Genomic DNA, 27,069 nt, shown 5'->3' with positions numbered 1-27,069 from the left:
CCCCAGCACTCTGACTTGGGAGCTGTGGCTGTCGGTGCCCCTATCCCAGTGTTGTTATTACGGCCGTGCAGAGGCTGCTGGCTCTGCAGAGTGGTGCAGGGCACTGCGGTGCTAGCGATTCCTTAGCCCTGAGGAATTCTGGAATCTGGCCGGTTCTTGCTTTTGTTCAACGCTGCCTTTTGGAGCAGGCTCCTGGGAAAGAATTGCGACAGGAGAGAATTGGCTTTGAGAGATGCTTTGAAGGATCAGCTGAAATTCAGACACTAATCCTAACTCGGAGGCATGACTTCCTGGAAGTAACTCTGCAGGGAGCAGCTCATGCAGTGCTGTTCCCACGCGGGGTGCAGATATTTCTTTTCAGCTGGGCTGTGATGGGGAGACACCATCTCAACATCTGTTTTTAAGAAACAGGATCAGAAGGGAAGCGAGACAGAATGTGTCTTGTTTGGACTCCAGCCAGCATTCCGTGTGAAGCTGGGAGGCAGGAACAGTGGTTGCAGTGCGTATTTAGAAGAATAAACTCTTTCTAATAACAAGAAGATTTCTTAAATTCTGCTCTTAGCATTGAGCAGTACTTATTCTTTTGGCAGAACGAGTGCAGAAGGGAAAGGTATCCAGGGGACAACGCAGCCAGTCTGCTGGAATTGAAATGTGAGGGCTCTGCGAAAGCTCTGGAGATCAGCATTCCTCTAACTAAAGTAAACAAACAAGAAGTAATCAAAAAGTGATTAACTCCAACAGGGCTGTGTTAAAGTGCAGAGCAGCGCTAGCTCACCATTCTTTCATTGCAATTGCTTTATATAAAGATGCAGAACTTGTTGTTTTGGGGAGGCAATCATGATAGATTTCCCTGAAGGAGAAGCTGGGGGCCCTGAGCTTCCCCACACCTGAGCTCTGTGGCTGGGGTCAGTTCTGAGCTGCAGGAGGACGTGGCTGTGGTCACTCAGTGCCCCTCAGTGCTGCCTTCCTGCGTGCTCACTGCGGGGGATGCATAGGAGAAGGAGAGCTGCCATCAGATCAAACCAGCAGCCCCTGCAACTTATTTTATCTGCAGCTGTGCCAGCTGCGTCCCAGGAGGAGGTGGAGGCTGAATTATTTGTCTTCTACAACAGAGATTAAAAAAAATATAGAAATCCTTTGGATCCATTCTGTTTAAACATTCTTCCTCTTGAAACACTCTTTCCCGTTAGACACATGCACTGGCTGTTGGCTGTGGGCAGGAGGAGGCTGACCCCCATCAGTGCTGCTGATCATTCCCATGTGATGCATCTGCCTTGTTCCTTCTGTTCTAAACTCCCAGTGCTTCCAGAATGCTGTTTTACTTTGGCCCTGTAGCAGAAATGCGAAGTCAGGGCCTGGAGCAGTGACTGAGCACCTGGGGGGAAGGCAGGGCCAGCCCAGGGGAGCCCAGGTGCGTGCAATGTGGAGCCAGGATCCACCTTTCCCAGCCCTCATTTAAGGGTTGGCAGTGGAGGTGAGGGGATCTCACTGGAGATCCCTGTGTACCTGAGGCCTTCCAAAGGTAAGCAGTTTTTCTTCCTTTGTTTCTGTGTCCATGGCTGCTGCATTTGGGCTTGTTGTCATTTGCAGTAGCCTAGGATTGTGCCATGCTGCTATTATTGCTGTGCTTTCCTTTGCAATATAGCATTACGGCATTACACTCTCATGGCTTTTGCTTTTTGCCATGGCCAAGTAATAAGTGATACAGCAGTGCTGAAGCATTTTCAGACATTAGATTTGATTTCAGGGAACTCAAACTAGATGACAGCTATGAATTTTTCTCCCTCGATGTTTCTGAAGAGAAGTGTTTTGAGATGAGTTAGTGATTCTGGGTTACGAGTGTGAGTTCTTTCAGACCCAAATTTCAAAGATGAGGCTGTATCAGCTGGAGGATCTGGATTTCAATGGAATGTTCTCTCCACTTTTCTTTCTACTTCTTGTTTTGTCAGCCCTGTGCTGGGGAAACATGTGAGACCAATGTGTTTTTTAACCAATTGGTAACAGTTCCCTTAGATTGAGTCCCAAGAAGAGTGCAGTGGGTGGAAGCCTCCTGCCTGCTCCCAGCCCAGCACTCAGCCTGCTGGGCTCTGGGTGACCTCAGGCCATGGACTCACTGACAGTGCTCTTGCACAAGCAGCTCATCTTTGCTCCCTGACTCCCAGCCTCTGCTCCCCCCTGGCTGCCTGAGGGAGCTCAGCGTGGAGGGAGCACACTTGTTTCTCCATGCAGCTTGCCGGCAGGAAAATACAGAGCGTCACCATAGAGACAAGCTCTGCTTCCACTGGAACTGGAGGTGACTTGGCTACAGAGAGATGTGAGTGTGGTGGTCTCTGCTAATATTCTGCAGGCAGTTTGGTTTCCTGCTCTGGCAGCGTGAGGTACTGGAGGGGCTTGTGTAAAGCTACCCTACAGCAGTGTGACAGTGGCTCACCTGGTCACCGTTTCCTGTAGTGAACAGCTGGGGCGGCAGTGTTTTTAATTGCCTCCCTAAAAACACTCTCCTGTGCACTGGGGAGAGCTTTTTCAACTCTTATCAAAGGCTTTTCTTCTGTGGAGCTTTCTTTCATCTCCTGGTCTTTATACGTGCCTAGCCCGGGAGCTTTGGAACAAAAGCTAATTCCCTTTACTGCTGGTTTGATTAATATCCTCCCTCCTCATTCTGGGGCAGCCCTTACAGCCACAGTGTGAAGCTGTACAAGGCTGCGGGAGGTGACTGCCCAAGCAGAGCTGCCATTGCTGACAAGGAGTGTGGGAAGAGGGTCAGGTTGTGCTGCTCAGAGCAAAGCTGCTCCCAAAGGGAACAGCTCGATTTGTGCAGGCCAGGAGGCAGAACCCCACCGCTCAGAGGAAGTAACCCCGTGCTGATCTTGTCTCTTGTGGGCAGGGAATCTAGTTCTCTGTGGCAATTAGCACGAAGGCTTTGCAGAATATTGATCCCATAATGAATGGGTGAAATTTGATTTCAGAGTGATCTTTTTTTTTTTTTCCTGCTTCACTCTCTCTGCTTACAAAGGGCAGTGCTTCAGAGCTACACACCCTGAAACTGCAGCTTAACCCTGTCCTTCCTGGGAACCTCCTAAGTCAGGAGTGGAGGAAAGCTGAGAGCATGGAGGAAAGTGGAAAGTGAGGTGAGGAGAGAGGAACCAGGAGGCGAGAGAGCACTGGTGGGGCTGCAGCCTGCCTGGCAGGCAGCAGATGGGCAGAGAAAGGCTCAGAGCAGGAGGAAGTGCGGAGAGAAACCAGGGAGAAGAACAGCAGCACTTGGAGAGCCGTGGTTTCAGAGGAAGCTGCTGCTTTTCTGCTGAGCAAAGCAGCTGACCGTCAGGGAAAGCCTTAGTGATTTTTAAAATGCTTTTTGCTACTGCTCTGCCCACGACTTCTTGCTACTTCCCCTAACTGTTTCCTCTCCAGCATGGCCTCCAATATCATTTCTGTGCTCGCGTTCTCTGTCACGCCATTTCTGCCAAGGCCCTTCTCTCTGCTGAAATGCCTCCCGGGTTGTCCTCCATCCCTGATGTCTCTGTTTGTTGTGGGTGTATCCTCCTCTCCCCTGCCAGCATGCTTTGTTGGCCCTGCACTTCTGTCCCCTCATCTCTCTGGTAGCTCCTCATGTTATTGCTGCTGTCTCCGGTACTATAAACTCTTTGTGGTTTAGCTCACGGAGGCAGTAAAGCACACGCAGCTCACTTAGTGCTGTATGCACAGATTGTTGCTCTGCTAGTAGCTCTCAGTTAAAGCTCAGCTCCTTTGAACTCTTCTAACCCGTTTTTCTTCTGTAAGATAAGGCTCTCTTGTTCTCCGCAGGTCTTCTTAGAACAGGTTAAAATGACACAATGCTAAGTTTTGTTTTAACTTTCTCAGTCATCGCCTCTTTCCAGCAGAGGGAAGCCACTGTGATGAATATCCCTGCTAAACATTTTCATTGTTTTCCTTCCCGGTTATTTGCACTTTGTAATGTTAATGAAAGATCAAAACCAGTAAACTGCCAAATCCATAATCCATCCAGATATTTAGAGATGTTTGGAGTAGTTTTCACACCAGATGAATGAGAGCAGCACAACGAGCATCAGGCAGTGTGCGTTCCCTGGAGCTGCTGCGGGCTCCTGCCCTGTGGGTGAGCAGTGTTCTAGGTTCAGCAGGGATGGGGCTCAGCCCTGCGGTGTGTGCCTGTGCTGCCGGCTGGAGTGGGCACGTCCAGGTGGGGCAGCTGCTTTCCAGGTGCCTTTGGAGGTCTTTCTGATCTTTGGCCACAGAGATGTCTGCCTATGGTTCTCTTTAGAGTACTTAGGTCTTACTGGAGCTCACTGATTCTGTTTCTCATCACTCTTTCTGGAAGAGGGAAATATCTCCCAGTGGCCCTGACGTGTAGAGATTAACGAGCAGGCATGTTTGTGTCCTAGGATCTTGCCCAACAACTTTCAGGGTGGTGTCTGTTCTCTTGAAATCTAGGAAAGGTAGTACCAGCTCTGACGTTCATTTATCAGCCCTGGCATTGAACTGTCTTCCCCGTGTTTGTGTGGCATCTCACAGGACCACTGTTCTTACTCCACTGAAGTTGTGTTCCTGCAGGTGCAGTTTGTACGAGGTGCTCTGCTCGGGGGGAGCATGGGAGGTGTTGGCAATGGCAGTTCCAGCTGCAGTGGCCCCTTTGTTCTGGGGGTGCAGGGAGGTGGTGCTATGGCTGCGGGAAGGCCAGTGGGCTGGGGTGCTGCTGTGTTGGGGTCCTGTGATAGCTAACTGCTGAAGTGCTGTTTGAGATGATGCACAGCAAGAGCTCTCTGCTGACTTCAGAGGGATGCCATTACATTGCAGTATTAGAAAGTCAATCGGGTAAGCTAAGAGGTGACCACCTCAATATGAGTTGGTATAATGTGGGGTGGCTCCTGGAGTGCTTGGTGCGTTTGTGAGAGCAGAGAAAACCCTGCTAGCATCTGTCTCACAGCTTCTTTTCCTTGACAGTGCCCTACACGCAAGGACACTTTCTGCATCCCATAGAGTGACTGACAGCTATGTCCAAGGGACCTCAGACACTCCACTTATGAATAAAACTGTGGGCCAATGCCTGGATGAGACAGCGGAGCGGTTTCCCCACCGTGATGCCTTCGTTTTCTACAGAGATGGAGTTCGGAAAACGTTTGCTCAGTTCAAAGAGGAGGTGAGCCTCATTCATGTTAGAGAGGCCACACAGATACGTTAGGACAACAGGTGTAATGGAGAACTCCAAACTGGTTTCATTGGTTAGCTCAGGAGTGAGTATTGTCCTGTGTGGATCTCTGTTCTGGCTCTGAGCCCGCAGTAACAGCAATGCCAGAGCAAGCACCCAATGGGTGTGTGCTGCCTTTGTCCTTACAAACCACAAGATCAAAGGGAGAAGACAGTGTACGTGAGATGATTACTTTATATCCCAAAATGAACTTTCATACTTAATACACCAGGTGGCGGCAATAATTTCTATGGGCTGAGTCATGATATTTTCACCACCTGGAGCAGGCTTTAGCTCTTATGTTGGTCATGTTGGTCTGACTTTCAACTTTGTCACCTCCAGTGGTTTTGACTTCAACCCTGAACAAGTGCAGAATGCTTAAAAAAAACCTAACAGAATGTTTAAAAAAAGATATGCCCCAATCCTGGCCAAGCCAGAGATCTGCTGCTCACTGCACTGTGCTGGGGTCTGGCCTGCACCTATTAGCACCTTCAAGAGGCGTGTGCCTTTGGATCTGAGTCAGCTCCCACCAGGCTCTGCAGCTGATCCAGCCCCCACAGCAGGCACCACCACCAAACCACTGAGCTGTCTGTGCCAGTATCTGCCACCCCTATGTCCAAGAAGAAACAATGGAAATGGAAGTCATCTTGCTTAATAAGGAAATAAGCTTATCCTAGAAGGGGAAAGGAGGAAGAAGAGGATGAGGAAAGCTACTCTGAAGCAGGACCATCACACAAACAGCCCACCTGGGCTTCCTCTTTGTGGAAAGATATCCACTGCTGCTTAATGTTTATGATTTTCAGATTCTTGTCTTGTATTTTACAGGTAGACCAAGCAGCAGCTGGACTTCTGGCTCTTGGCCTGAAGAAGGGAGACAGGCTGGGAATGTGGGGTCCCAATAAATACGAGTGGGTTCTCATGCAGTTTGCAACTGCCCAGGCAGGAATCATCCTGGTAAGTGCTGGGGTTTTTATCAGTGCATTGGGAAAGGAGATGAAGACACCACGGTAGGATGTGGTGGAGAGTGAGGTTTGTTGTCTGACTCTTTCCATGCTTTTACCCAGTGTAGTTAGCTCTTAATGAAGTCAGTGTTTAAGCAAGATCTGTGCAGCACTCTGTGTGTTCTGCTGGGTAGGGAAGCAGACCGCAGGGCTTTGAGGAGGGAGTAGAAAGAAATGTCCTGCTGTGAAACAGCCTGCAGCAAACAGTGATAGATACAAACGCACTTGCCTCTAGGATCATTTTTATGTTACATGCTGTTCCTAAATAGCTGCCAGTTACTTAGATCCCTCCTAAACATACCTATAATGCTTCAAGGTACAAATGCTCATTTAAAAAACCTAGCCCCAGCTGCATACCCCTGAAAGGCAATTTTCATTTGATTGTGTGGTCTGGTACATTAACCAAAGTATGTCCTATTTATACAATGCTCTGTGTAACTAACACATCTACTAGTATATTTTCTTCAGCACCGTTCATCCCAGTGTCTGCTAAGAAACACCAATAGGATGCAGGAGCGTGGCTCAGGGTAAACCTGATGGTCAGCTCAGCTTCAGTGCTCAATGCAGCCCCTGTTGAGAGCTGTACAAGGAAGTGCTGATATTTTGCTGGCTGACCATTAAGAATTCTGAGGTTCCATTGAGTATCTCTGCTTTGGATTTAAAGCCTGCCAGGGAGAAAGGAGGACCATTTTAGGAATAAAAACTGTTGTGACTAACTCACATAAATCTTTTCCCTTGTCTTTTGTGTGAACACAGGCTTCAGATAGCTTTTCTAGTGAACGTGGGTTCCTTGTGGTGGTGAGCTCTTAGGTCTGTGTCTCAGACAGGAGAGGCTTTGGCTGTGACTTGTCTCTGGGAGAACTTTCCTGTTGGAGTATGTGTTAGGGAAGAGAGTTTTTGAGGTAAGGTAACTCTGATTAACCTTCTTGTTTCTCCTTCTTCAGGTGTCTGTGAATCCAGCCTACCAGGCCCATGAGCTGGAGTTTGTGATCAGGAAGGTTTGTATGGCACTTGCTGTTAATTCTACTTGATTTGTTATGAGCAATCATAAAAGCAGCAATTTGTTAGAGCAGATAGCAGGGAGATGGTACGGAGAGGTGAACTGGTTAAACATGTAGGCATACCAGGAAGAGGCAGGGAGAGCTGGCCAGAGAACGGGGCTGGTGGTGACCATGTAAGGGCAAGACCACCGCACGGTGACCATGCGGATAGCGCTGCAGGTAAGCGGTCACATCTGTTGCTATTCTCTTCGGCTGCCACCTTGTCCATTTGCCAGAGACTTCAAGACTGTTCTCATCCCTCTATCTCTTTCAAAAGTCATGTGCTGACAGTATTACACCAACAAGTGTATTTGCTAGTGATCACTTGCTAAGGAATGAGGGAAATAATGGAAGACTAAATATGATAGAGAGACAGTGCCAAGAAACTGATAACCAGGACAGCAAAGACTGTGTAGTAACAAAGCATGACTGCAATCCCTTGAGATAGACAACACCTATCTTAGACTGCTCTATCTTTAGGCTGCTCTGGACTGAGAGCACCACACAGCTGTCTTCCCCACCTCCTGGAGAGCTGGGCGGCATCATCTGTCTGCCCCCCGAGCTCACTTCCTGAGATTTTACCCTTAAGAATAGGAAGGAAGACGACTCTGTAAGAACAAGCCTACTTAGCAGCTCAAGTTATCCTTCCCAATTGTGTCCTAGGCCTTCCTAGCCTGGTTTGAGTCCTAGGTATCGCTGCTGTTCGATGTGTTTCTGCTCCCCCAGCTGCTCTCATTTACTGGACGGGCTTTGAGTTGCAATGGCAATGTGCAGAGCACCAATCGGTTTAAATGGTTCCAGCTCCTTAGCTCCAGGAAGGAGGAATTCAGGCTATTAAGCTTTTGATCACTGAAAATTGATCCTAGGGTTGAGAAGCTAACTTGCTTTTCTCTGGTTTCTTCAGCTTTAAATCAAAAGCCAGTATTAGAAGAGCTGGAACTTCATCTGGGGCTTCCCAGAACCATACCAGCTCTTGCATTGTCTGGAAAGAAGTGGGGGATTTCTTGTGGCTAAAGGAGATTTTTTTTTCTCTTGCATCAGCAGCTCTGGAATTCGGTTGCTGGGCTGTAGTTCAGGTTCCCATTTCATCCTTCATTTAATTCTTTCATGGTAGTATTGTCAGCGTTGCTGTCGTCTCCAGGTATTAAAATCAAATGCACTGTGGTGAAGCGCTTCCCTTCCCGTGTGGATGTCATCTTGGTGCTCTCACCAGGTGGAAATGTGAACTCAGTCAAAGTGAACGTGCCAGCACCTGCCTACAGCTGGTACAGGTGACATGCAGCGTTCATGGTGGTGCCGCGCTTGTTGGTATTGGGAATATTTCATCTCCTGGCTCTGCTCATGACTTTCATTCTGCATCTCTCTCCTGAGAGGGCACCCTTTTTCTTTTTGTTCCAAGGACCTGGATTTTGTTTTCCTTTCTGTCTTCTTGTGCTCGATTCTGCTCTGATTTTTCTCTGGTGTAAGCCCAGAGCGCTGGAGGGGAAGAGCAGAATGTGCTTTGGCTCCACCGGGAACTGCTCTGCCTCACCGCTTTGCCAGTGTTCCCAGCTTTCACGTGTACCTCTGGCACTGGGTTCTTTGGTTTTCTTCTTCCCACCAATTATTGGATTGTGGGCTTCTTTGCACAACAAAAACCCTGAGGATTTCTGGGCTTTGCTCATTGAATTGCATCAGCTTGTGCAGTCTCTTTCTTGCTACATCAGGTTCCCTCCAGTGCACAGAGTAATAAATACTGAGCAGCCATTCTTCCTCCAGTTGCTGCTGTTGTATTTCCAGGGCTTGGTGAAAGCAAACTGGAAAGCTTCTGTATGGCTGAGCATGTGGGGAAGGCTCTGCTGCTGTTTGGTTGATGCTGAGTGGGAGATGTTGGACTGAAGCTCCTGCAGCATCCGCCTCCCGTAGCCTGTTCTGCAAAGCTAGTGAAATGGGAATAGAAGCTTCAAGCGATGAATAGGGAAAAGCTGGAAAGCCCCAGAACATCCCAGAAAAGACATGGTCCTCTGGGTTCCAGGCAGGCTGTTCCATAAATTCAGCACATGTTTGTCTTCCCTTCTGATGTACTCCGGAGGGTACTTAAAAATGATTTATTGCTGTAGGTTTGGCCTCTTGATTTCATGGATCCTAGGAAAATGATGAGAACAGCCAAGTAAATAATTTATGTAAATAGTTGATTTGACAAAAACGTGTTTCTGGAAGATGAAAGCAATTTGCAAATGTAGGTCAAATTCCACAGATTGCATCTGCTGAAAAATAAATAGAAATTCTTGGAGTAATTAAAGTGCTTTGTTTCAGGATTATGTAGATGTAAAGGTTGGATGAAAAATGCTTTGATTTTCAGAATAGCTTATGCTTTAAAGGGAGGTGGAAAAAACTTGCAAATCTATGCATCTAAAGAACAAACAAAAAACCCAAAACCTTGGCTTAAATTGAGAAGCAGGTTTCAGGTTTCCTTGTTTTCCCAAGGCTCCTCAAATATCCTTTTTTTTTCAGATCCACTCAAATCAAATTCTTGTCTTGTTTTGGGACTGGGCTGTTTGTTAATGCTGGGACTCCTGACCTGAAAAACCAGTCCTTTGCCCTCGTGATGCCATGAAGAGCCGTGCTCCTCTGACAGTGGGGGCCCTCAGCTGCAGCTCCGCTTCCTTGCCCTGCAGGATCTGACTGCCCAGCCAAGAGAGCGCGGCTGCTTCATTTTCACTTTGCAAAGAGCTCTCACATGCTCTTCAGTGACTCTTTAACCTTGTGTACGATGGCTCTTACTAGGGAGGTTTATAAAAAGCTCCAGGTTTAGTCTAGAGATTCAGGATCGTGTGCTTACATAGAGCAGCCATGGAGAACGTCCCACAGAGAGCCCCTGGTTAACCCGTGCTGTGTGGGGCGGCGGGGCTGCGTGCGTTGCAGTGTCCATAGGTTCTGCTCTTCATCGTGGCCTGAGCATCGCCCCAGCATGACTTCTGCTCTGCTCCTGTCTCCCTTCACAGGTTGGCTGCAAGGCGCTGGTGTTTCCTGCTTGTTTTAAAACACAGAAATACTACGATATTCTAAAGCAGTCATGTCCCGAGCTGGAAAACTCCAGTCCAGGGGGAATAAAGAGCAAAAGGTGAGTGACGAGCATCTGGTGTATTTCATGACTTAACAGCTGTGTCCTGCCGTGTGTCATCTCAGCTGCACATCACATGCTGTAGTGGAGGAAGGCTCTGTGCAGAGATCTCCCTATTTAGGGCTTTGCGTTCTGTTGAGGGCACTTTGCAGCCACTTAGTGGACCTGTGCTGGGATGAGGAGACGCCACAACCACGAAGCCTCTCCTCCAGCACTCCTCTGCAGGTACTGCCTCGGCACTTGTAAAGCTGTTCCTACAGCTTCTGGTAAGTCCACGTCATTCTGCTATTGCAGGGCCACTCGAGCACTGCTGAGACCCCAGGCAGGTGACTGATAACATCTTGGCATTACCATTCTTTCTCTGTTTGAGCTTCACCCATCATCGCCAGCTATAGAAGAGCTCTTCATAGAATCCTTAGAGGTGGAATATCCTACGCATAATCACTCCTTATAACATAGATCACAGATTTGGAAACAGGAGTAAAATTGCTTTGACATGCGTACCCTGTGTGAACTGCTCTAAAATACTTCTCATTCCTGTGTTAGGGTAACTGAGCCTTATCTGAAGAAAGCATGTTAGCCTGTGCAGGAGGTTTGCCCCGACCACCATAGGGCTGTCCAGGCAGTGTTCTCCTTGCTCAATCATGGATGGTATGTTTCCTTCTACCAGGCTACCTGACCTATCCACTGTCATTATGTTGGACTCCAAGCTGCCTGGTACCTTTCACATGAACGAAGTGATGCAGGCTGGGGACAGCAGCCATATGAAGCAGTTACGAGCCTTGCAGCAGACCCTGTCCTGCAACGAACCTGTCAACATCCAGTTCACTTCAGTAGGTGCTTCTGCTTGCTCCGTGCCTTGTGCTCGGGTTCCTCAGTGGGGATACAGAGAAGACTCAATTAGATGCTGAGCTTCTTTTGCTTTCTGCTCTCTTTGACCGAGCCCTGGTTCTGCCTTTTTCCACTTTCTGCTGCAGAATGGAGAAAGTCTTCTAGGGTTTCCCCTTTCTGCTTCCTGCTGCTCAGCCCTTTGTCAAGAAGTGTCATGTGAATTTTCCAGCTGTAGTTGAGCCACTTTTTTTTGGTCTGTTTTAGGGCTGAGTGGTGATAAAGGAAAAAAAATAAAAAATCCCATCTCTCAAATCAGAGGGGAATGAAGAGATGGAGTGCAAGATTATGCCAGGATCTGTGCCTGGGAGCTTGCCTCAAAGAACACGCTCCCTCTGGAAAGGTGACCTTATTGCAGAATGCTCTTTGCCTTTCAGGGGACGACAGGGAGCCCCAAAGGAGCCACGCTGTCTCACAGAAACATTGTGAACAATGCCAATCTGATTGGGATGAGGCTGGGGATCACGGAGCAGGTGGGTCCCGCGGTGCAGCGGGGTCGGGCTGGGCTCTTGCTGCCGCTGAGCCCAAATGCGCAGGGAGCTGCTGCGTGCGCAGCAGGGCAGGGTGGTTGTGTGTGCAAAGGATGCTGAGGGATCCCATGTCCCTGCAGAGGTGCAGGGCGGGTGCAGGACGCGGGGGCTCCCGGGGCTCTGTGCTCTGCCCAGCAGTGCAGGCTCTGCAGGTGGGAGCGCTGCCCTCGCGTTCCCATGTGGTGTTTTTCAGCAGAGTTTCACTGAAGCGTCATGTTAGATTCATGAGAAGACTTTGTTTTATTTTTTTTAAAAGTGTTTTTGTGTGTGTGGGGGGGGGAAATGGCGAAGTGTATTGCTTCTCATCTTGGTGAATGCTTGTTTTGAACAATTACAGAGCTTTGAATTCTATTGAATGAGGTTTTAATTTATTTTATGTGACTTCATTTCACCTCATGTAGATGCTCGTGTTACTCTTTCCAGGATAAGATCTTGTAAATGTTTTCTATTTTTTTAGTTTCTCTTAGAAATAATGAAAGGCAAACACTTTACAAGAAAGGTCTGAAGTGGTTATTTCTTGCACTATGGCTTTGATTTCCTACCCCCCCCCCCACAAAAAAAGATAAAAAAAAAAAATGAATTTTCCAATTGGAGCCTTTGGTGATTTTTAAAGGTAAAATTTAATAGCATGTACCAAGTCCTGCATAGTGTTTCATGTCTGTAGCAGCACTACCATTCTTCTCTTCTGGCATATTGTCAGATAGCACTAAGCAATACCAGCCCAGAAAGTCCAGCAAGGAAGAGACATTGCAAAAATCCAGAATGAAACTTTGATAGGAAAAATTTCCAAAACTTCTTGTTATAAAAGGTGAGAAGCATCAGCAGAGCTTTTCTATCTAATGGGAAGGAAGGTGAATTTCAAAATTCCAGCCGGTTTTAAATGAATTGGGAGAATTCTGCTGGGGACTTAGAGCTGCAGCAGTGGGATGGGGTGGGCTCCTCACTGCTGCCTTCGCTCCCGTCCCAGGACTATCGCATCTGCATCCCTGCACCCCTCTACCACTGCCTGGCGTCGGTTGGAGGCTGCATGGTGACGGCGCTGCACGGCTCCTCCTGCATCTTCTCAGCTCCCAGTTTCGAGGGGAAGGCGACGCTGGAGGCGGTGTCTCGAGAGAAGTGAGAGCTGGCGTGTTGCGCTGCTTCCTGCCTTGTCTCCCCTGTCACCTGCTGCTCGTGTTTCCTTCCCGCTGCAGAGCGGCAGCTTTGCTGCTCTATGTACTGGCACAGGCTCTTCAGGAGGGCACTGAGCTCTACTTGGGAGTTTGCCACACGTTTTTCCCCCAGTGTAAGGGAACATCAGGTCACTGTAGGGATTTGGCCGTCTTGGTTTGTTGCTGCCGGTGTGTTTTACACCTAGCACCCATCCATGGCCTCAACATCTGTCCCTGGTAGTTGCATTTCCAGGTTCTTCATGTGTAACTTGTTAAAAACAAAGGAGGCATAGTTGTGTATACATAGACATGTGTATTTTATATGTACATCTGTATATTTGCACCGATGTGGGGCACACGTGATGCTCCCTGAGCGTGATGGGAGCAGGGTATTGAGGTGTTACTGCACCCAGCTCCAACTCTGCAGCTTTGCCTTTTCTCCCTCCTTGAAGATGCTCCTTCTTACTTGGCACGCCAACCATGTTCATAGACATGCTCTCCCAGCTGGACTTTGACTCCTACGACCTTTCAACTCTCCGGGGAGGTAAGTGACAGACAGCTCAGACAGAAAATGGAAAAAGCGAGTGAAACTGGGTCTCTGTTTCCCTGCTGGGAGGTTACATTGAGCTTTGTGAACAAACGACTCCCGCAGGGAAATGCTATGTTATGTGAGCCGTTAATTTGGTGCTGCGTTTCCTTTCCTTGGGATTTCCTTCAGGAACTATGTATTTTTAGGGCTCTTCTTTTATCCTAAAGCAATCTAGGGAGGGACTTTTCTGCGATGATCTGCTACCGTGGTAAGCTGGGAAGCCTGATCACGCTCGACTCCTTAGACCACGAGCCACCGCTGTGTGGCAGCAGAGGCTTTGTGCTTCGAGCCGGCGCGGTCTCAAACAGCGCTGTTCTGTTCTCTGTCACTTCTCTGACCCAAACTTTCCTGCTTGTTTTTGAAGACGTTCATACGACAACATGAAACGTGTGCTGGAGGATTCTCTTATCTCAGCTGGCCTCAGCACAACAGCTGAAGCAGGGATACCACCTGCCCTTCTGAGGCTGTGGCAGCAGGGAGGAGATGGTGCTGGAGCACAAAGAAACACCTAAGCAGATTTATCAGCTCTGTTATGTGAAAAATGATCCTTGTCTCATCTTGTCATGCAGCAAAGCCTACGCGTTACTTTGCTTTCCCACTCTGTCATCCTGGGGCATATATGAACAGGTGAAAATGTGACCTGTCCTCCCCCAGAGAGGCTGGTCCACTCAGGGAGGAGGAAGGGTTCTTGTTTTTATGGTGGTGATGATCTATCATCTACTATGGCAGTATTTGTTCTGCAAAAATCTGTGTCTCTTTCTGTTCTCAGTCTTTCCTTTTCTGGAACTGTAGCTTGGACTAGGTACGTGCTATAGAGTTTATTTTCCTAACAAGTGAACTCTGCCAACCCTTAATTCATTCAGGCAAACTGGTTTTGCTGCAGCCTTTACTTCTGTATCCGTACACACAAAGTATTTTGACAGGAACCGGTGTATCCCAAAGGTCTCGCCAGCATTTCAATCTGGGAGTGCAGAACCGTCTGAGGGACTGCTCCTATGAATCAACACGTGGTTTCTGAGACAGTCATCTTTTCCTCTTTCTTCCAGGAATAATTGCAGGTTCCCCCGTCCCCCCTGAGATCATGAAGATGGTTTTAACAAAGATGCACATGCCGGAGGTTTTGGTGAGTCGTGGCTGCTGTGACAGGGGCTGCAAGGATTGTTTGTTGTGGCCAAAACCTGAGCTGGGGCACCGCTGGGCAGCAGCTGTGCTGGAGCTGCTGGGGTCAGGAGTGGTGGGACCATGGGTGTGAGGCCGAGCTGAGGAGTGGCCTTGCAGAGGGGCTGGGAGGGAGGGGGAAGCTGTCCAGTGGGGTGCCTAGGGAAGCAGCCTGGTAAGAGAAATACTTCATGTAGTATCATAAGCTGAGTTTCTGTTGGCATATTTCAGATTTTATTAACCCTTCTGTTTCTTTGTACATGCTGCAAGGATGAATGATTTTGGGAGAGGAGCTTCTGGTTTGTTTTGGTGTGGGGAGATGCACGCGCTCATTTTGCTGTGAGGTTTCTTTCACTGTCTTGGACTGCATGCGGATAGAAAGCCTCGTGCATGCAAGGTGTTTGAGAGTCTGAACGTGGGAATGGTTCAGTCCATGCATGTGGCTCCAAGCATTGCTCTGTCAGAACTACAGCTCGTGTTTGAGCACATGTGCTTCTCTGCCATCACGTTTCCATGCGCATCCATGGTGTGGGGGGTGGGCCATTGGCCCGTGGGGTGCTGGGACTCTGGGTAACGTGTTTCGTTGGTGGGTCTGAAGATGTGCAACGTGCCACGGATGCCCCCACTTTGTGTTTGAGACAGATTCTACTCTTTCTTGGGTACTGTGCTATACTGCATCTGCGTCGTTTGTGCCTGTGACAGAATGAGCCAAAAAAGGGCCTTTTTGTTTTACTTCAACGGAAACAAATTCTGCCTTGGTGCCACATTGCTTGCAAATGCTGAGGAAGTGTACGGATGTGATGGATGAACACATGGCGCTAGGAGTCAGGTTAGGCTGTTATTGTTGGCAGATCCAGACCTCATCAGCACCAGGGCACTTTTATAGGGATGACTGCATGCTCTGGAGGAGACCAGGAGAGTTCAGGGCATCTGTCCTGAGCCATCTTAGGCGGCCAGGGCTTTTTCCTGGATGTGAAGCCCTTCATGCTGAGCTCAGAGCACCACAGACAGCCTTGGCACCGTTCCCTGGGCTCCGACAGGTGACAGACACCTATTTTTGTAGTAGGCCTGAGTTTGACTTCACAAAATATTCTCAGACATGACTACTGCTGCCTGGGACTCACTGGATGTCACACGTTCCTGCTTTGTAGAAAAAGAAATAAGCCCCTCTCCCTCACAGTCATCCTGCCTATAGGATAAAGAGGATTAAGTCTATATTTGTACCACCAATCTCATGTTACTTCTGATCCCCAGCCCTCAGACAGACACCGGGAGACTTGTTGAATTCATCTTTGCAGCAAGAGCTTTATACAGAAGATGTACATAAGAAAATATACAATTTGATTTCTATATAGAAGACAGGAGTTTTCATCCTCTTAAAGGTCATTTACACTCAGTTACAGAGGAATAAATATACATATATTTATATAACTCTTTAGGATTAAAAAACACAGTTAACTTGCAACTGTGGTATTGTAACAGCCATGACAATAAACCACAGTCATCCTGGTGTCCTGCTAGATCCTCTGAGTATGGGCAGGGCGAGGAGGGGTGCTCCAGCAAGGCAGCGTGGTGCACACCTGCTCCTCTTGGACATGCATGCATCTTGGTAGACCCCACAGCATGGGAGGGAATCCAGTCTTCAGCTTGCTTCAGTTCCAGGCTTTCCCAGGACCGCTTCACTTCAAGATTTCCGTTTGGCTTAGGGAAATCGCTGCCTTTTGGAGCTAAGGGCAGCTCTGTCTTGGGGCCACCGGTTCCTGGGCATTGCTTCACCTGCCATCCTCGGCCCTGGCCTGCAGGGATCCCCTCCGGGGGAAGGCAGAGGACTCTGCACGGGTTGAGACCAATTTCTTTTTTCCTGCTCAAGCAGTTGGGGAAGAATGCTTCTGCCTTCCTACCTGCTTCCACTCGATTGGAAGGGGAGAGACAGGGACAAACTGGTTGATCTGGGATGTGGTTCCGTTGCCTCTGGGAAAGATGACTGTGTTTTACCGGCAGGATCTAGGTTAGCTTGTCTTAGTATGGTCATGCATCGTTTATTTTTAAAAAATGCCTCTTTTAAAATATATAGATGTCGGAAAAGATTGAAAAGGTGGATTCCATCCTGCAATCAGCAGAGAAGCGGGGATTCGGAGGAGGCTGGAGGTGTTCAGATACATCAGCTATGTTTCCTGACAGATAGGAGAAGCTTAAGGAAGGACTCAAAGTCAGTAGTTTTCTGATGATTGGAGTGACCGGTCACCAGGACAGGCCGTACCGGGTCCTGCTGGGGAAGAAGAAAGGAAAAACCCACACTTAGGGGCATTTTTAAGCACATCGTTAAACTTGGAGCTTTTGTGCATTTGTTTCTCTACACTCAGTGTGTGAGTGAAACCCATAATTGAAACGGAAGAATTAGAATTCAAGAAGCCATTACACGTTCCCACCATGAGGAGATGCATCAGCCCCATCTGCAGCCTCTGCTGCCAACTTGCTGTGTGACTCCGGAGCTTCGTACCCGAAGCATTCATGGCCGGTGAGTGGAAGAAACCCGAGGGAAGGAGAGAAGAGCAGCTAGAAGGTTGGAGAGCAGTGAATGTTGGTGCCTTGTTCTGAAACTCCAGAGCAGGCAGACTTCTAGGAACCGGCAAGCAGCCTTTCATCTGACACGAGGCTCCCGCACAGTGAGCGAGTCACTGTTCAGCTCTGAAACCCTGAGCTGCCATCTGGGGAAGCTGCCCGCCCCGCAAGAGGTGCACAAGGAACTCAGAGGAACTTCGTATTCCTTAAAACTGTCCCCACACTGGAGTGGATTTGCGTGCTTGCATTGTGGTGCTTACACCTGAAGATACTGAGCTTTGCCTTCTGCAAGACTGGAATAAATAGGTTTTTGCTTCATTAATGCTTACAAACTTTTGAGAGAGAGCTGGGCTGAAGATGCCAAAGGAAAGCCAGATGTTATTGTCATGGTTTTCTTATTCTTTTCTTAGAGGAGTGAACTGAAATTGAGTTCAGGCGGGGAGAGAAGAAGGTTAAGTATTTAAGTATTGTGGTTTAGAAACCAAAGTTTTTCCGTCTCTGGTGCAGAACTGTGTCCGCCCTGCATGGAATGACTGGTATTTCCATCTCTAATCCATAACGTCTCTGGCACTACAAGATAAATTATCACTTTAGGAAGGCTCAGAGCCACTGGCATAATCCCTGACATTTCGGACATAAATTTATCTTCCCCATCCTGTTATGCATCTGCTCAGGGCACTGGGGGCCAAGCGGCCGTAACGGGGCTTTGGGCTTCGATCGAGTCCTTTCCCCTACAGCTGGGCACAGCGCTAGCTCCTGCTGGCACAGTGCATTGCAGGGTCACTGTACTTTACTTAGCAAATAAACAAAGGTCCCTTTCCCAAAAGCTTACACATTTTCAGGCGAATCCAAAGGCTTTTGGAATCTGTACAAGCTTCAGATCTAGTCCTGGGATGAGGGAAAGCGAAAGGCTCAGGGTGAGCTGACGGCAGCTGGGGCTTTCTTGCCACTCTTTGCTGTGGATTTAGTACACTGAGTCGTTTCCAGCTGTCAAAGGTGTTTGTGTGGCACTATTTCACAGCTGGTGTGTGGGTTGGTAGATGTCAGTGAGCTCATTGCTCAGAGGAGAGGCAGCCCTGTCTCCTGAGTCACCCTCTGGCCCAGGGCACCTTATTCAAAGAGCATTTGCCGTCTCCATCCTTCCTGTTTTGGGACGTGCATTTGAAGGCACCAGCCCTTGTGCTTTTTAAATACCTGAGTGTCTTGGATGGGAACTGGAGTTATTGAAAGGCAGGTGCTGGACCGGGAACTGCTCCTTATGGAAAACAGCTATTTTTGTATGGAGGATATGGGCTGGGCGGCCCGGGGCCAGGTTCCTCAGCTGTGTCTTGCCCTGGTTTTCAAAGCAGACCTGGGAGAGCCTTCCCTGGGACCAAAGGCAGAGCATCTCCAGTCGGTTAGAAAAGCAACGCTTCTATTATCCCACCCCAGGGCTGGAAGTGGGCTGAAGCCGGCCTTGACTTGACACTGAGTTACACACTTCACCCTTCCCTGCTGTCCCAGGCCTGTCGCTAGGTTTGTGTTTGCTTTAAGGGGCTGGCTCCATCCCTGTTGTCTCCAGGCAGGGAGGGAGCAGCTCAGAATGGAATGTCAGCAGGGGAATGGGTGAGCTGGCCTGAGCCAAATCTCTGTGTTAATGATATCTGAGACAGCCATCCCCACAGCGTTAGTGGCAGTGGGGTTTGTTGTAGGTCTGTGTCGGAACTGACCATGATCTACCATTAGGAAATGGTTCTGTGACCGCTCTTACGTGCTTAATGGCGGCTTCCCTTCCTGGACCTCTTGGTGGGCAGCTTGCAGGTGCGGAGGGCGGGGGTGTCCCTGATGGACTGGCCCCGGTACTGTGCGGGCGTGGAGCACGTGTCGTCCGTGCGGGTGCGATTGCCTTTCAGCCACCTGGAGAGAGAACACGGAGCTTACGAGAGGCACAGCCCAGCAGGAGCAGCGCTGGGCATTGCCTTCAGCTGTCTCCTGCCCCATGTAGGCTGGGGGACCCCGAGGAGACCCCAAGGGATGAGGGAAGGAAGGTGTGCGTGGCCCCGTACTTGCGCAGATGTGCCAGCTGGCAGTTGCAGTGCCAGGCGTTCCTGGAGAGCGTCAGGGTCTCCATCTTGTCGAAGGGGAAGTTGCGGGGCAGCTGGGTGAGCCGGTTGTTCTCGAGGTGAGCTGTCTTCAGAACGGTCACGCCGGCAAACGCGTTGTCTGCAAACTGAACGCAGAGAGTTGTGCTGAGCAACACTGAGTTAGGGAAGGGGAGATGTTGTCCTGGGTTCAAAACCTGAGCGCTCCACAAGGCAGCAAAGGTGTGAGGTACGGGGGAGTCCTGGCAGGAGCTCTGGGGGCGGGCAGCATGCTGATGGGTTCCTGGTAGCACTCTCCTACCTGAAGAGAGCTACAGCCCAGCTCCACGTGGGACTCTCTCTGAAGCCTCATCCCTAAATAAAGCAGAAGCGGGCAGCCCTCTTTATTTTTTGAGCCACGCATCTCCGTTCTAAATGAAGGTATTTTCTATATCCCCTCCAAGGCTGGACACCCTCCCAGGGCTGCTGCCTTCCCTGCCGTGGAGCGGCTGAAGGAGGCAGTGTTTGTGGCGGCTGAAGGGCCTGTAGGCTTTGGCAGTGCCCAAGGGCTGCGAGTGGAAAGTTACACTTGGCATCAGAGCAGTGGAGAAATAGAGGCAGGTTTCCAGCACCTCACCCTCCTCTGGTTTTTCTCGTTTCCCGTGGGCTGTTTGCAAGGGGTGCTGCAAGATCTGTCTGTTCTTGATTAATGGGTAATCTTTAAGGGAGAGCTCCCCTGCTTAAGCTTTGCATGGCTGCAGACTCAATTTCGCAGCCCTCTCCCATCTTTTCCTTCAAGCTTCATCTCCATTTTTTCTTCGCCAGTAGTTACTCAGATTGGAGAGTTTCTTCTTGAAAGCAAACCTGTCAATGCAAGCTTTCTTGGGGGTGGTGCATTAGAGACAGGGCTGCTGACAAACACAAGCTTCCCCTGGCTGTGGAAAAACTACTCCTTCCCCATTCTCAAAATGGAAAAACTTCCTCAAAGCTGCAGAGAGGAGATTCACCAGGTCTGCCAGAGGACCCTATGGGTCAGGGCCTGTGCTTCCCTTCCTGGTGAGCTCACATGCACCATCACACTGCGGGTGGGACCATCGGGCTGTGTCCAAGCCCTCTAAGCTAAAAAACCTGACAGAGGGAATGCGCTATTTTAAGCTGTGAACTTCTGCTATCTTCCAAATTAAGCAACACTGGATAAATTTAGAGCTTAGCTAAGAGACTCCCAGAGTACTGTAGCTGTTGGACAGTCAGCAGTGCTGGCTCTGAGAGCTGATCTCGGTAGGTTTTACTGTACTGATAGCAGAATTGCTCAGAGTGACGGTGGCTGTGCAGCGGGGTAGCAGCCTGACTGCCCTGGCCGTGCTCTGATTTGGACGGGGGATGCTCCCTCAGCTGCTCATTCCTCTCCCAGCCCCACGAGAAGAGGCAGTATCTGCTGGGAGCAGCTGCTGTGCTTCCTGCCCATTTATAATTTATGCTTCCTGTGCACTTATGAAGAAATTGGTGAAGTTCCTTTTGTTTAAATTGAGAATTACTGTTGTAATTTCTTTTGCAACGAAGAGAGGGTGTATGCAAAGCTTGCAGGTTCTGCGTTATCTTATTTTCTGTTGATTCGTGCAGCGGGTCCTGGCCCACGTAATGCAGCATGCAAGTGACTGGGGAAAGGGAATTCTGCGGTTCTGGGGTTGCAAAGTGACCTGAGCGCTCTCCTTGTTGTGCTCAGGTGCCAGGTAGGCTGTGAGAGCTTGACACAGAACGGTTTTGTACTTGAACATCTTTAAAGCTTTGCAGCCGTACAAGAAAAGGCTAGGGACAGCATTTTTCTGGAGGAGGAAGAGCTGCAGTCAAGATGTCAGCAGCATTTCAAGTATTTGGAAGGGATTTCCCAGGTCGCGCGGCTTCTGTGACCAGGTGTGTGCAGGCCACTTGGATACGGGGCCACCTGAGGTTCTGGAGAGACAACTCTGAACTGGATTCATAGCTGGATTCATAAGCTTCGAGTATTTAGATGCTCCTTTGATGGAATCAAGAACACTGAATTCTTTGGAGCATCCCAGCACTGTGAGTGAGTCACGTTTCTTCAGCACAAGGCTTGGAGCCCTGGGGTCCTACAGCTGGTACAACACTTGTGTTGTAGCTTCTGATTCCCCTGTGATGGGGAGTCCCTGAAAACTGAGTCTACAGAAGTGACGTGACCACGTGCTGAATGCTTCCCCTAGAGAGGTCGGTAAGTTGTTGGGTTTAGCTCCCCCCATCCTGGCGAGGTTGGTTCTGAAGTAGACAAGGGCTTAGATACTGACTGGGTGCTATCAAACTGCTTCAGCTAGTGTCGCTCTCCACCTGGGCAAGCTGTGACCCCAGCTTCTGAATTTTCTTTATTCCCTGTGGAAATTCTGTTGTGGTCTATTTCTGGTAGCTTTTAGCAGCTTTGTTCTTTTACGGATAGGTGAGACAGTTTGAGTTGCCCTTTGTTACTAAGAAACTCCCTATTTCATCACATCTTCCTGCACATAGTGGGTGTTGCTCTGCTATGAAGTGCTGTCCTGCATTCCCTGGATGCACTTTGTTTTTGGGCTTCCTGGCAAAGCATCGTGCCGGGGAGAACTGTTCTTCCCTGTGGAAGAACCCTCCCTTTCCAGCCATGTAGGGCACGTCTTGGACGTCAAGCTGCCGTAGGTGCTGCTTCTTGAACTGTGCTGGTTTGTGCTCTTGCACTTCTACCTGACATTTCAGAGGTCCTAATGTGAGTGATTCCCCGAGTGTGATGCTCCTGCCTGTGGAAGATGCTTTCTCACAGAAAAAGAAGGGGTTGTTTTTCCAGGATATAGGAATGTTCCTCCTCCACTCTGGTGGGAACAGACCCCCCTTTGTACGATGCTGCAGGAGTTGCTTTTGAGAGAGCATCAATAAACAAACCTTCCTTTATAATGTGTAAAGTTGGAAGGCATGGGGGAGAGGTGATGGTGAGGCTTCATGTGTCTACCTGTCTGCAAGGCACGAGGGAGAAACTGCTTTTGCTCTGCAGAATCTCCCCCTTCCAGACAGCAACAGGCACTCAGGCTGAGCGAAGGAGGCAGAGCAGTTCAGCTCTTCAGTCCCTCGTGTACAGGGCAGATGCCTTGTGTGTGGGGTGATGGAAGGTTGCTGACTGTCCTGGGGCACCCCAAATACTTTCTCAGTGACTGGTATGACTTCCAGCTTAGGAGCACTGCCTTTCCAACGAGCTGGGCCAGCCCCAGATGCTTTGGCTTTGCATAAAGCAGCCCACCAAAAGGGTGGGGTACAGCTCTCACCCCTTGCTTGGGCTGTGTAAGGCTTTTTTTTGCAGTTGGCAGGTGCCTCGCTTCATGCAGAAACTTCAGGCCTGGATCTCCCCTCTCTGCAAACTGCAGGAGGGATGATGAACTGACAGCTTTGTTAAAGAGAAGAGAATTGAGCCCTGTGTCTCCTATATGGAGGGAAGGCAAAGAGAAAGGACTCACCTTTTTCAGTTTCATGTTGTCCAGATGGAGAGTCTGCATGTAACGCCCAAAGGACTGGAAAGCGTTGTCGGGAATCACCTCAATTGGGTTGTGGGAAAGCTTCAGTTCCTCCAGCACTCTCAGCTTACTCATTGCACTCACGGGATAGCTGCTCAGCTGGTTCTTGTCCAGGTGGAGGACGGCGAGGTTTTCGACGTCCTCCAGGGCCCCGGGCAGGAGGTTGGTGAGGGCGTTGTCGGAGAGGAAGAGCCAGCGCAGGTCTTTAGCACCACTGAAGACCCCTGCTTTCAGCTCCCGGATTTTATTGCTGCCTAGGTGCAGGATGAAGAGATTGACAAGAGGGGAGAGGATCCCTTTGGATAAGTCTGGGATCTTATTCTGGTCCAGGTACAGGTAGGTGAGCTCAGAGAGGTCATCAAAGGCTCCTGTCTTTATAACACTGATCTGGTTGTCAGTGAGGTAGAGGTAGACCAGGCTCTTGAGCCCTCTGAAGGCTCCGGTTGAGATCTCCTTGATCCGTGAGCCCTGGAGATGAAGGGACACCAGCTTTTTCATGTCCCGGAAGCCATTGGTCGGCAGAACAGGGAAATTGTTCTTCTGCAGGTTGAGAAGCCGTGTTTGCTCAGGCACCTTGGGGATCTTCTTCAACCCAGCGTTGTCGCAGATGACGTGCTGCAGGTCCCCGCCGTGGCAGTGGCAGCTCGGGGGACACGCTTGCACGATGGAGGCAAGACATGCCAGTAGGCTGAGGACACTGAGGAAGCAGCCTGACCGATTCATGGTCAGATCTGAAATCGGTGTGGTGGGAAGAGGAGAAGCAGGAGGAGGAGGAGGGAGATGGGTGGGAGAGAGAGAGTAACTGGGTTTGCAGCATGCCGAACACAGCCCTATTTATAATGTTATTAAAAAGCAAAATCCCTTCCCACAAACCGCAGGCAGCAGCCAGTTGGAAGCAAGTGGCTTTGGGAACTTACTGTGAGCTTAACCCCTTGGCACCAGGCAGAGGAATGTCCTCAGTCCTGCTGGGCTCCGCTGCAGAAGTGCCTGTGCAGAGGTAGTTTTCCTCTCTGCAGTGGAGAGGCAAATGGTCAGGAGGAGCAAATGCAAACCTGCTCCGTGAGAAATCTCTGATCTCTGCTGAGCCTTGCAGGGCCCAGGTTTACCAGTGAGGGGAAAAGCAACCTATTTTGTTTGTATGGGAGCCTTAGGATGGTGCAGCAAGGAGCACTGCTGCCCTTTGAGCCAGCTTGTGGTAAAGCTTTCAGCCAGCTCCTGGGCTGTGCGTTGGCCTGGGCTGTTGTGGGGAGATGAACCTTTTCCTGCTGCAACAGAGGAAGGGTTCGGTCGATCTTGTCTTGTTGATTTCAAAGGGGTTTGCTTGAGAAGGGCCTGGAGGAGGTAGGAGAGCTACGGTGTCGTGCCAATGGTCAATAGCACTGTAGTTGCTCTTGCAGTGCAAAATTTTGTTTGAAGTCCTTCAGATCTAGATGGTGCTTAGGAGTTGGCTAAGAAAGGGGAGCAGACATTGGTGATTTCTGCTGCATCTTCCCCATGGAGGTGGAGTGTGGTACATCCAGGGCTGGTCATGGTCAGGAGATCTGTGTGTGAAGGGAATTCTCAGCGTGTGGCACTGAGGAGCAGCGGCCATTGCCCTCCATTGCGGGATGGAGCAGTGGTAGAGCCTGCAGGGAAGCGGTGAGGCACAGGCTGGTGGGTGTGATACTAAGGGAAGAAGTGCTAGGCAGTGATTCTCACTGTGTGCATGGCTTAGGTGAGGTGGATGGCAGCGTCTGAGGCTCTCGGGGTGAAGCTGGACAGGGAAAGACATGGGCATTGGAAAGGGGATGGTGAAGCTGCAGAGCAAGGAAGTAACTCCTGGAGCAGGAGAGGGGCTGTGCTGGTGCGTGCCTTGCAGCAGCGGTTGCAAGGAGCAGTGATGCAGAGGTGCGTTAGCAATGCACGGGATGTCCCTTGCAGATAAAGCAAAGCAGTTAAAAGCCCCAGTGCCTGCTTCGGGGAGTGCGAAGGGAGAGATCCAGGAGTTGCGGGGTGGGGTTTGGAAGTGGAACATTTTGAACTGATTTCCAGCCAGTTCCTGGCTGTAGCAAACAGCTGAGAGCCCAGCACATAACTGCGAGCTTGTTGAGTTTTCTGCTGCTGAAGCTGGATACAGAGCCCCAGTGGAGCTTTTGCAGAGGCGAGACAGTCTCAAGAAAGGGAGGAAATCCAAGGGCTGACTTAGGACACAGACTGGCTTATTCACAGAGATTTCTGGGTTTTTCCATTGTTGCAGCGAGGAATTAGCCAGCGCACCGAGCATGCTCCAGACGCTGTTATGCAAACTGCCTGGCAGCCCCAGCTCCAGGCAGCAGCTGTCAGTTCAAATGGTGCTTTCAGAGCATGACTTATCTGGGGGGAGAGGGGGGACTTATGGGGTGTGAATGTAGGTTCTGATGAGCCCATGAGGCAGATGGGATTGGCTGCGTGATGATGTCATGTGGGACCTCGGTGCAAACCAGGCCATGTCACTCTTCCAATATTTGTCCATCCTGACATGCAACACCCTGCTGTTGAGCAGCTGGGGCCTTGCCACCACTTCAGCATGAAGTCATTCCTGCTGCCTCTCCCCAGAGATGCCCTGCTGTAGGACCGCCGGGCTCCTGCTGGAAATAAAGGTGAGAGGTGTTTTTGCTTGTGCTGCTGCAGCAGTTGGGCACAAGGCACATGCTGTGGTCTCTGGAGCATCTCTCTGGTCAGGATCTTTGAGACAGGAAAAGAAGGGGTGCGCAGAGGAACCTCAGACAGGGACCTGCATGAGAGTGGAAGAGGAAAAAAGCAGTCCAAAGGAGCCCTCTAAAACATCATCTTCCTTCCACTGACTGATTTTTCTCTGAGCAGATACACTTGCCTTAGTCCTACCTGAAACCATTTGTTCAACAGTTCCTGAAAGTTGTGCACCAGCTCTATCGAGCAAGAGCAACTGATGGATGAGCTTTAAAAGTCAGCCCGTTTCTGCTGGATGTCGGAGCTAGGTGGTGTATCTGTGCTTCCCTCCTGAGTGCAGCTGATGTTTGATACTTGGTTTTCCCATCCTCTTGCCAAAGAAATACTGGCCAACACTGTACCACTTCTGCAGAGCTCTCTGCTGGCCTGGGTCAGACTGGAGCTAAAAGATGCGAGGTCCTTGCAGACTCCGTCCATGGATACATCCCAACCGCGTGTTTCTGGAACAAGACCCTTTCAGAGTTTAGGCTTTCTTCCTCTGAGAACAAATTTCCCTTTCTTCCAACCTTTACCTGTTTGCTGGCTGAGATGGCAGATTTTTGGGGCCAGGGACCTTCCCCCTGCACAGATACACATGCTATGGCCAGAGAGGTCAGGCCCCAGCGTGGGTAAGACCTGTATTGTCCTCGTGAAGATGCAGCTGTGATGCAGCTGCCCCTGTGCTGGTGCAGGGTGGGGACATGTCCCTGCCGCGAGGATCCCTGCCAGCCCCGCGGGTGCAGCACGTGTTTGGTGGATGCTGTGTTATGCTGGGTCGCGCTGTGGGGTGGCAGCAGGGTAGAGCTGCTGGGGAAAAGGTGTCTGCTTCTCGGCTTCATTTCTCCAGGCACAAATGTGGAATAAAAGGAAGTTCTTTTCCCTAATGGTTTTGATTTCCATGCCTCGGTGAGCACATTCCTGTGGCGGGAGCCGACTGGCATCTGCTGCGCCTGGCACCTGGCCTGGCTGCCGGAGGGGCCCCTGGGCTCCGAGCTGCTTGCTGACAGCCTCTGGCCTTCCCACGCTGGATTTCACAGCCCGGTGATGACTAAAGCTGGCCAGTGAGCGTGCACTGATCCTCAAAAGCTCGCCTGGGCCCTGCTCGTGGCTCGCGGGTGGCTTGCAGTCCGGTGCTGACAATGCCAGCAGTGTTGGTGCTGCAGGGAGCTGGGGAGCACCCAGCCCTGAACCCTGCAGCTCCCCAGGGACCCGTGCTGCTGGGATGGAGCAGAAGAGGCTGGATTCTTCTGCTGCCTTCTCTTTCTTAATTGATTAACAGTTTGCAAACATTCTCTGTGCCTGGTAATTGGCAGCCGTTGGCCTCCTCTCCTCTCCTTTGGGCTGAGCAAATAAATACAGGTTTTGAAACGGTATAAATATAGATTTGGGGTGTTGCTTTGGTGCTGCAGGTCAGAGCTGTTTTGCTACAGCATTGGAGATGGTCTTTTCCATGTGTAATCTTTATTTTTGTTGGTATTAACAATTCTGGTGTACTGAAACTGCTACACGTGTACTACTCCATGTGAAAATATTCTGTTG

The 27,069-nt window shown here is 50.0% G+C and overlaps 2 protein-coding genes across 7 annotated transcripts in view; one reads left to right on the top strand and one right to left on the bottom strand.

The window, feature by feature from the left end:
- Positions 1–27,069, top strand: part of ACSF2 (acyl-CoA synthetase family member 2) — a 36,424-nt gene that overhangs the window by 652 nt on the left and 8,703 nt on the right. For 2 of the 5 annotated variants that reach the window (XM_021414907.1, XM_021414904.1), the window contains exons 2-10: positions 4,960–5,155; positions 6,029–6,157; positions 7,149–7,202; positions 10,229–10,347; positions 11,018–11,180; positions 11,613–11,708; positions 12,733–12,881; positions 13,369–13,460; positions 14,552–14,628. In XM_021414907.1, the coding sequence (XP_021270582.1) occupies positions 4,960–5,155; positions 6,029–6,157; positions 7,149–7,202; positions 10,229–10,347; positions 11,018–11,180; positions 11,613–11,708; positions 12,733–12,881; positions 13,369–13,460; positions 14,552–14,628 (1,075 nt within the window). Of the gene's footprint in view, positions 1–1,470; positions 1,523–2,987; positions 3,129–4,959; positions 5,156–6,028; positions 6,158–7,148; positions 7,203–8,383; positions 8,516–10,228; positions 10,348–11,017; positions 11,181–11,612; positions 11,709–12,732; positions 12,882–13,368; positions 13,461–14,551; positions 14,629–27,069 lie in introns of those variants that run through there. The other 3 variants (XM_021414906.1, XM_021414905.1, XM_021414908.1) reach the window with 3 other exon arrangements.
- Positions 16,814–24,369, bottom strand: CHAD (chondroadherin). Of its 2 annotated transcripts, XM_021414916.1 has the most exons (4): positions 22,768–24,369; positions 19,271–19,434; positions 18,976–19,121; positions 16,814–16,929 (listed from the first exon to the last, which is right to left on the bottom strand). In XM_021414916.1, the coding sequence occupies exons 1-3, from the start codon at positions 23,545–23,547 to the stop codon at positions 18,980–18,982; spliced, it is 1,086 nt and encodes a 361-aa protein (XP_021270591.1). In that variant the 5' UTR covers positions 23,548–24,369; the 3' UTR covers positions 16,814–16,929; positions 18,976–18,979. The 2 variants fall into 2 exon arrangements, with proteins under 2 accessions (XP_021270591.1, XP_021270590.1); XM_021414915.1 differs by lacking the exon at positions 16,814–16,929 and having other exon boundaries at positions 18,730–19,121.

Source organism: Numida meleagris, chromosome 17 (genome assembly GCF_002078875.1).
Source record: "Numida meleagris isolate 19003 breed g44 Domestic line chromosome 17, NumMel1.0, whole genome shotgun sequence".
NCBI lineage: Eukaryota > Metazoa > Chordata > Aves > Galliformes > Numididae > Numida > Numida meleagris.
The sequence above is the reverse complement of the archived record's forward strand: the minus strand, read 5'-3'. Positions and strand labels throughout refer to the sequence as shown.

Excerpts from the sequence above, each read along its gene's own strand:
- CHAD (XM_021414916.1), bottom strand. The coding sequence starts at position 23,547 with ATGAATCGGTCAGGCTGCTTCCTCAGTGTCCTCAGCCTACTGGCATGT. Across the intron at positions 19,435-22,767 it reads ACAACATGAAACTGAAAAAG|TTTGCAGACAACGCGTTTGC; the intron begins GTGAGTCCTTTC and ends CTCTGCGTTCAG. Across the intron at positions 19,122-19,270 it reads CAGCTGGCACATCTGCGCAA|GTGGCTGAAAGGCAATCGCA; the intron begins GTACGGGGCCAC and ends TTCTCTCTCCAG.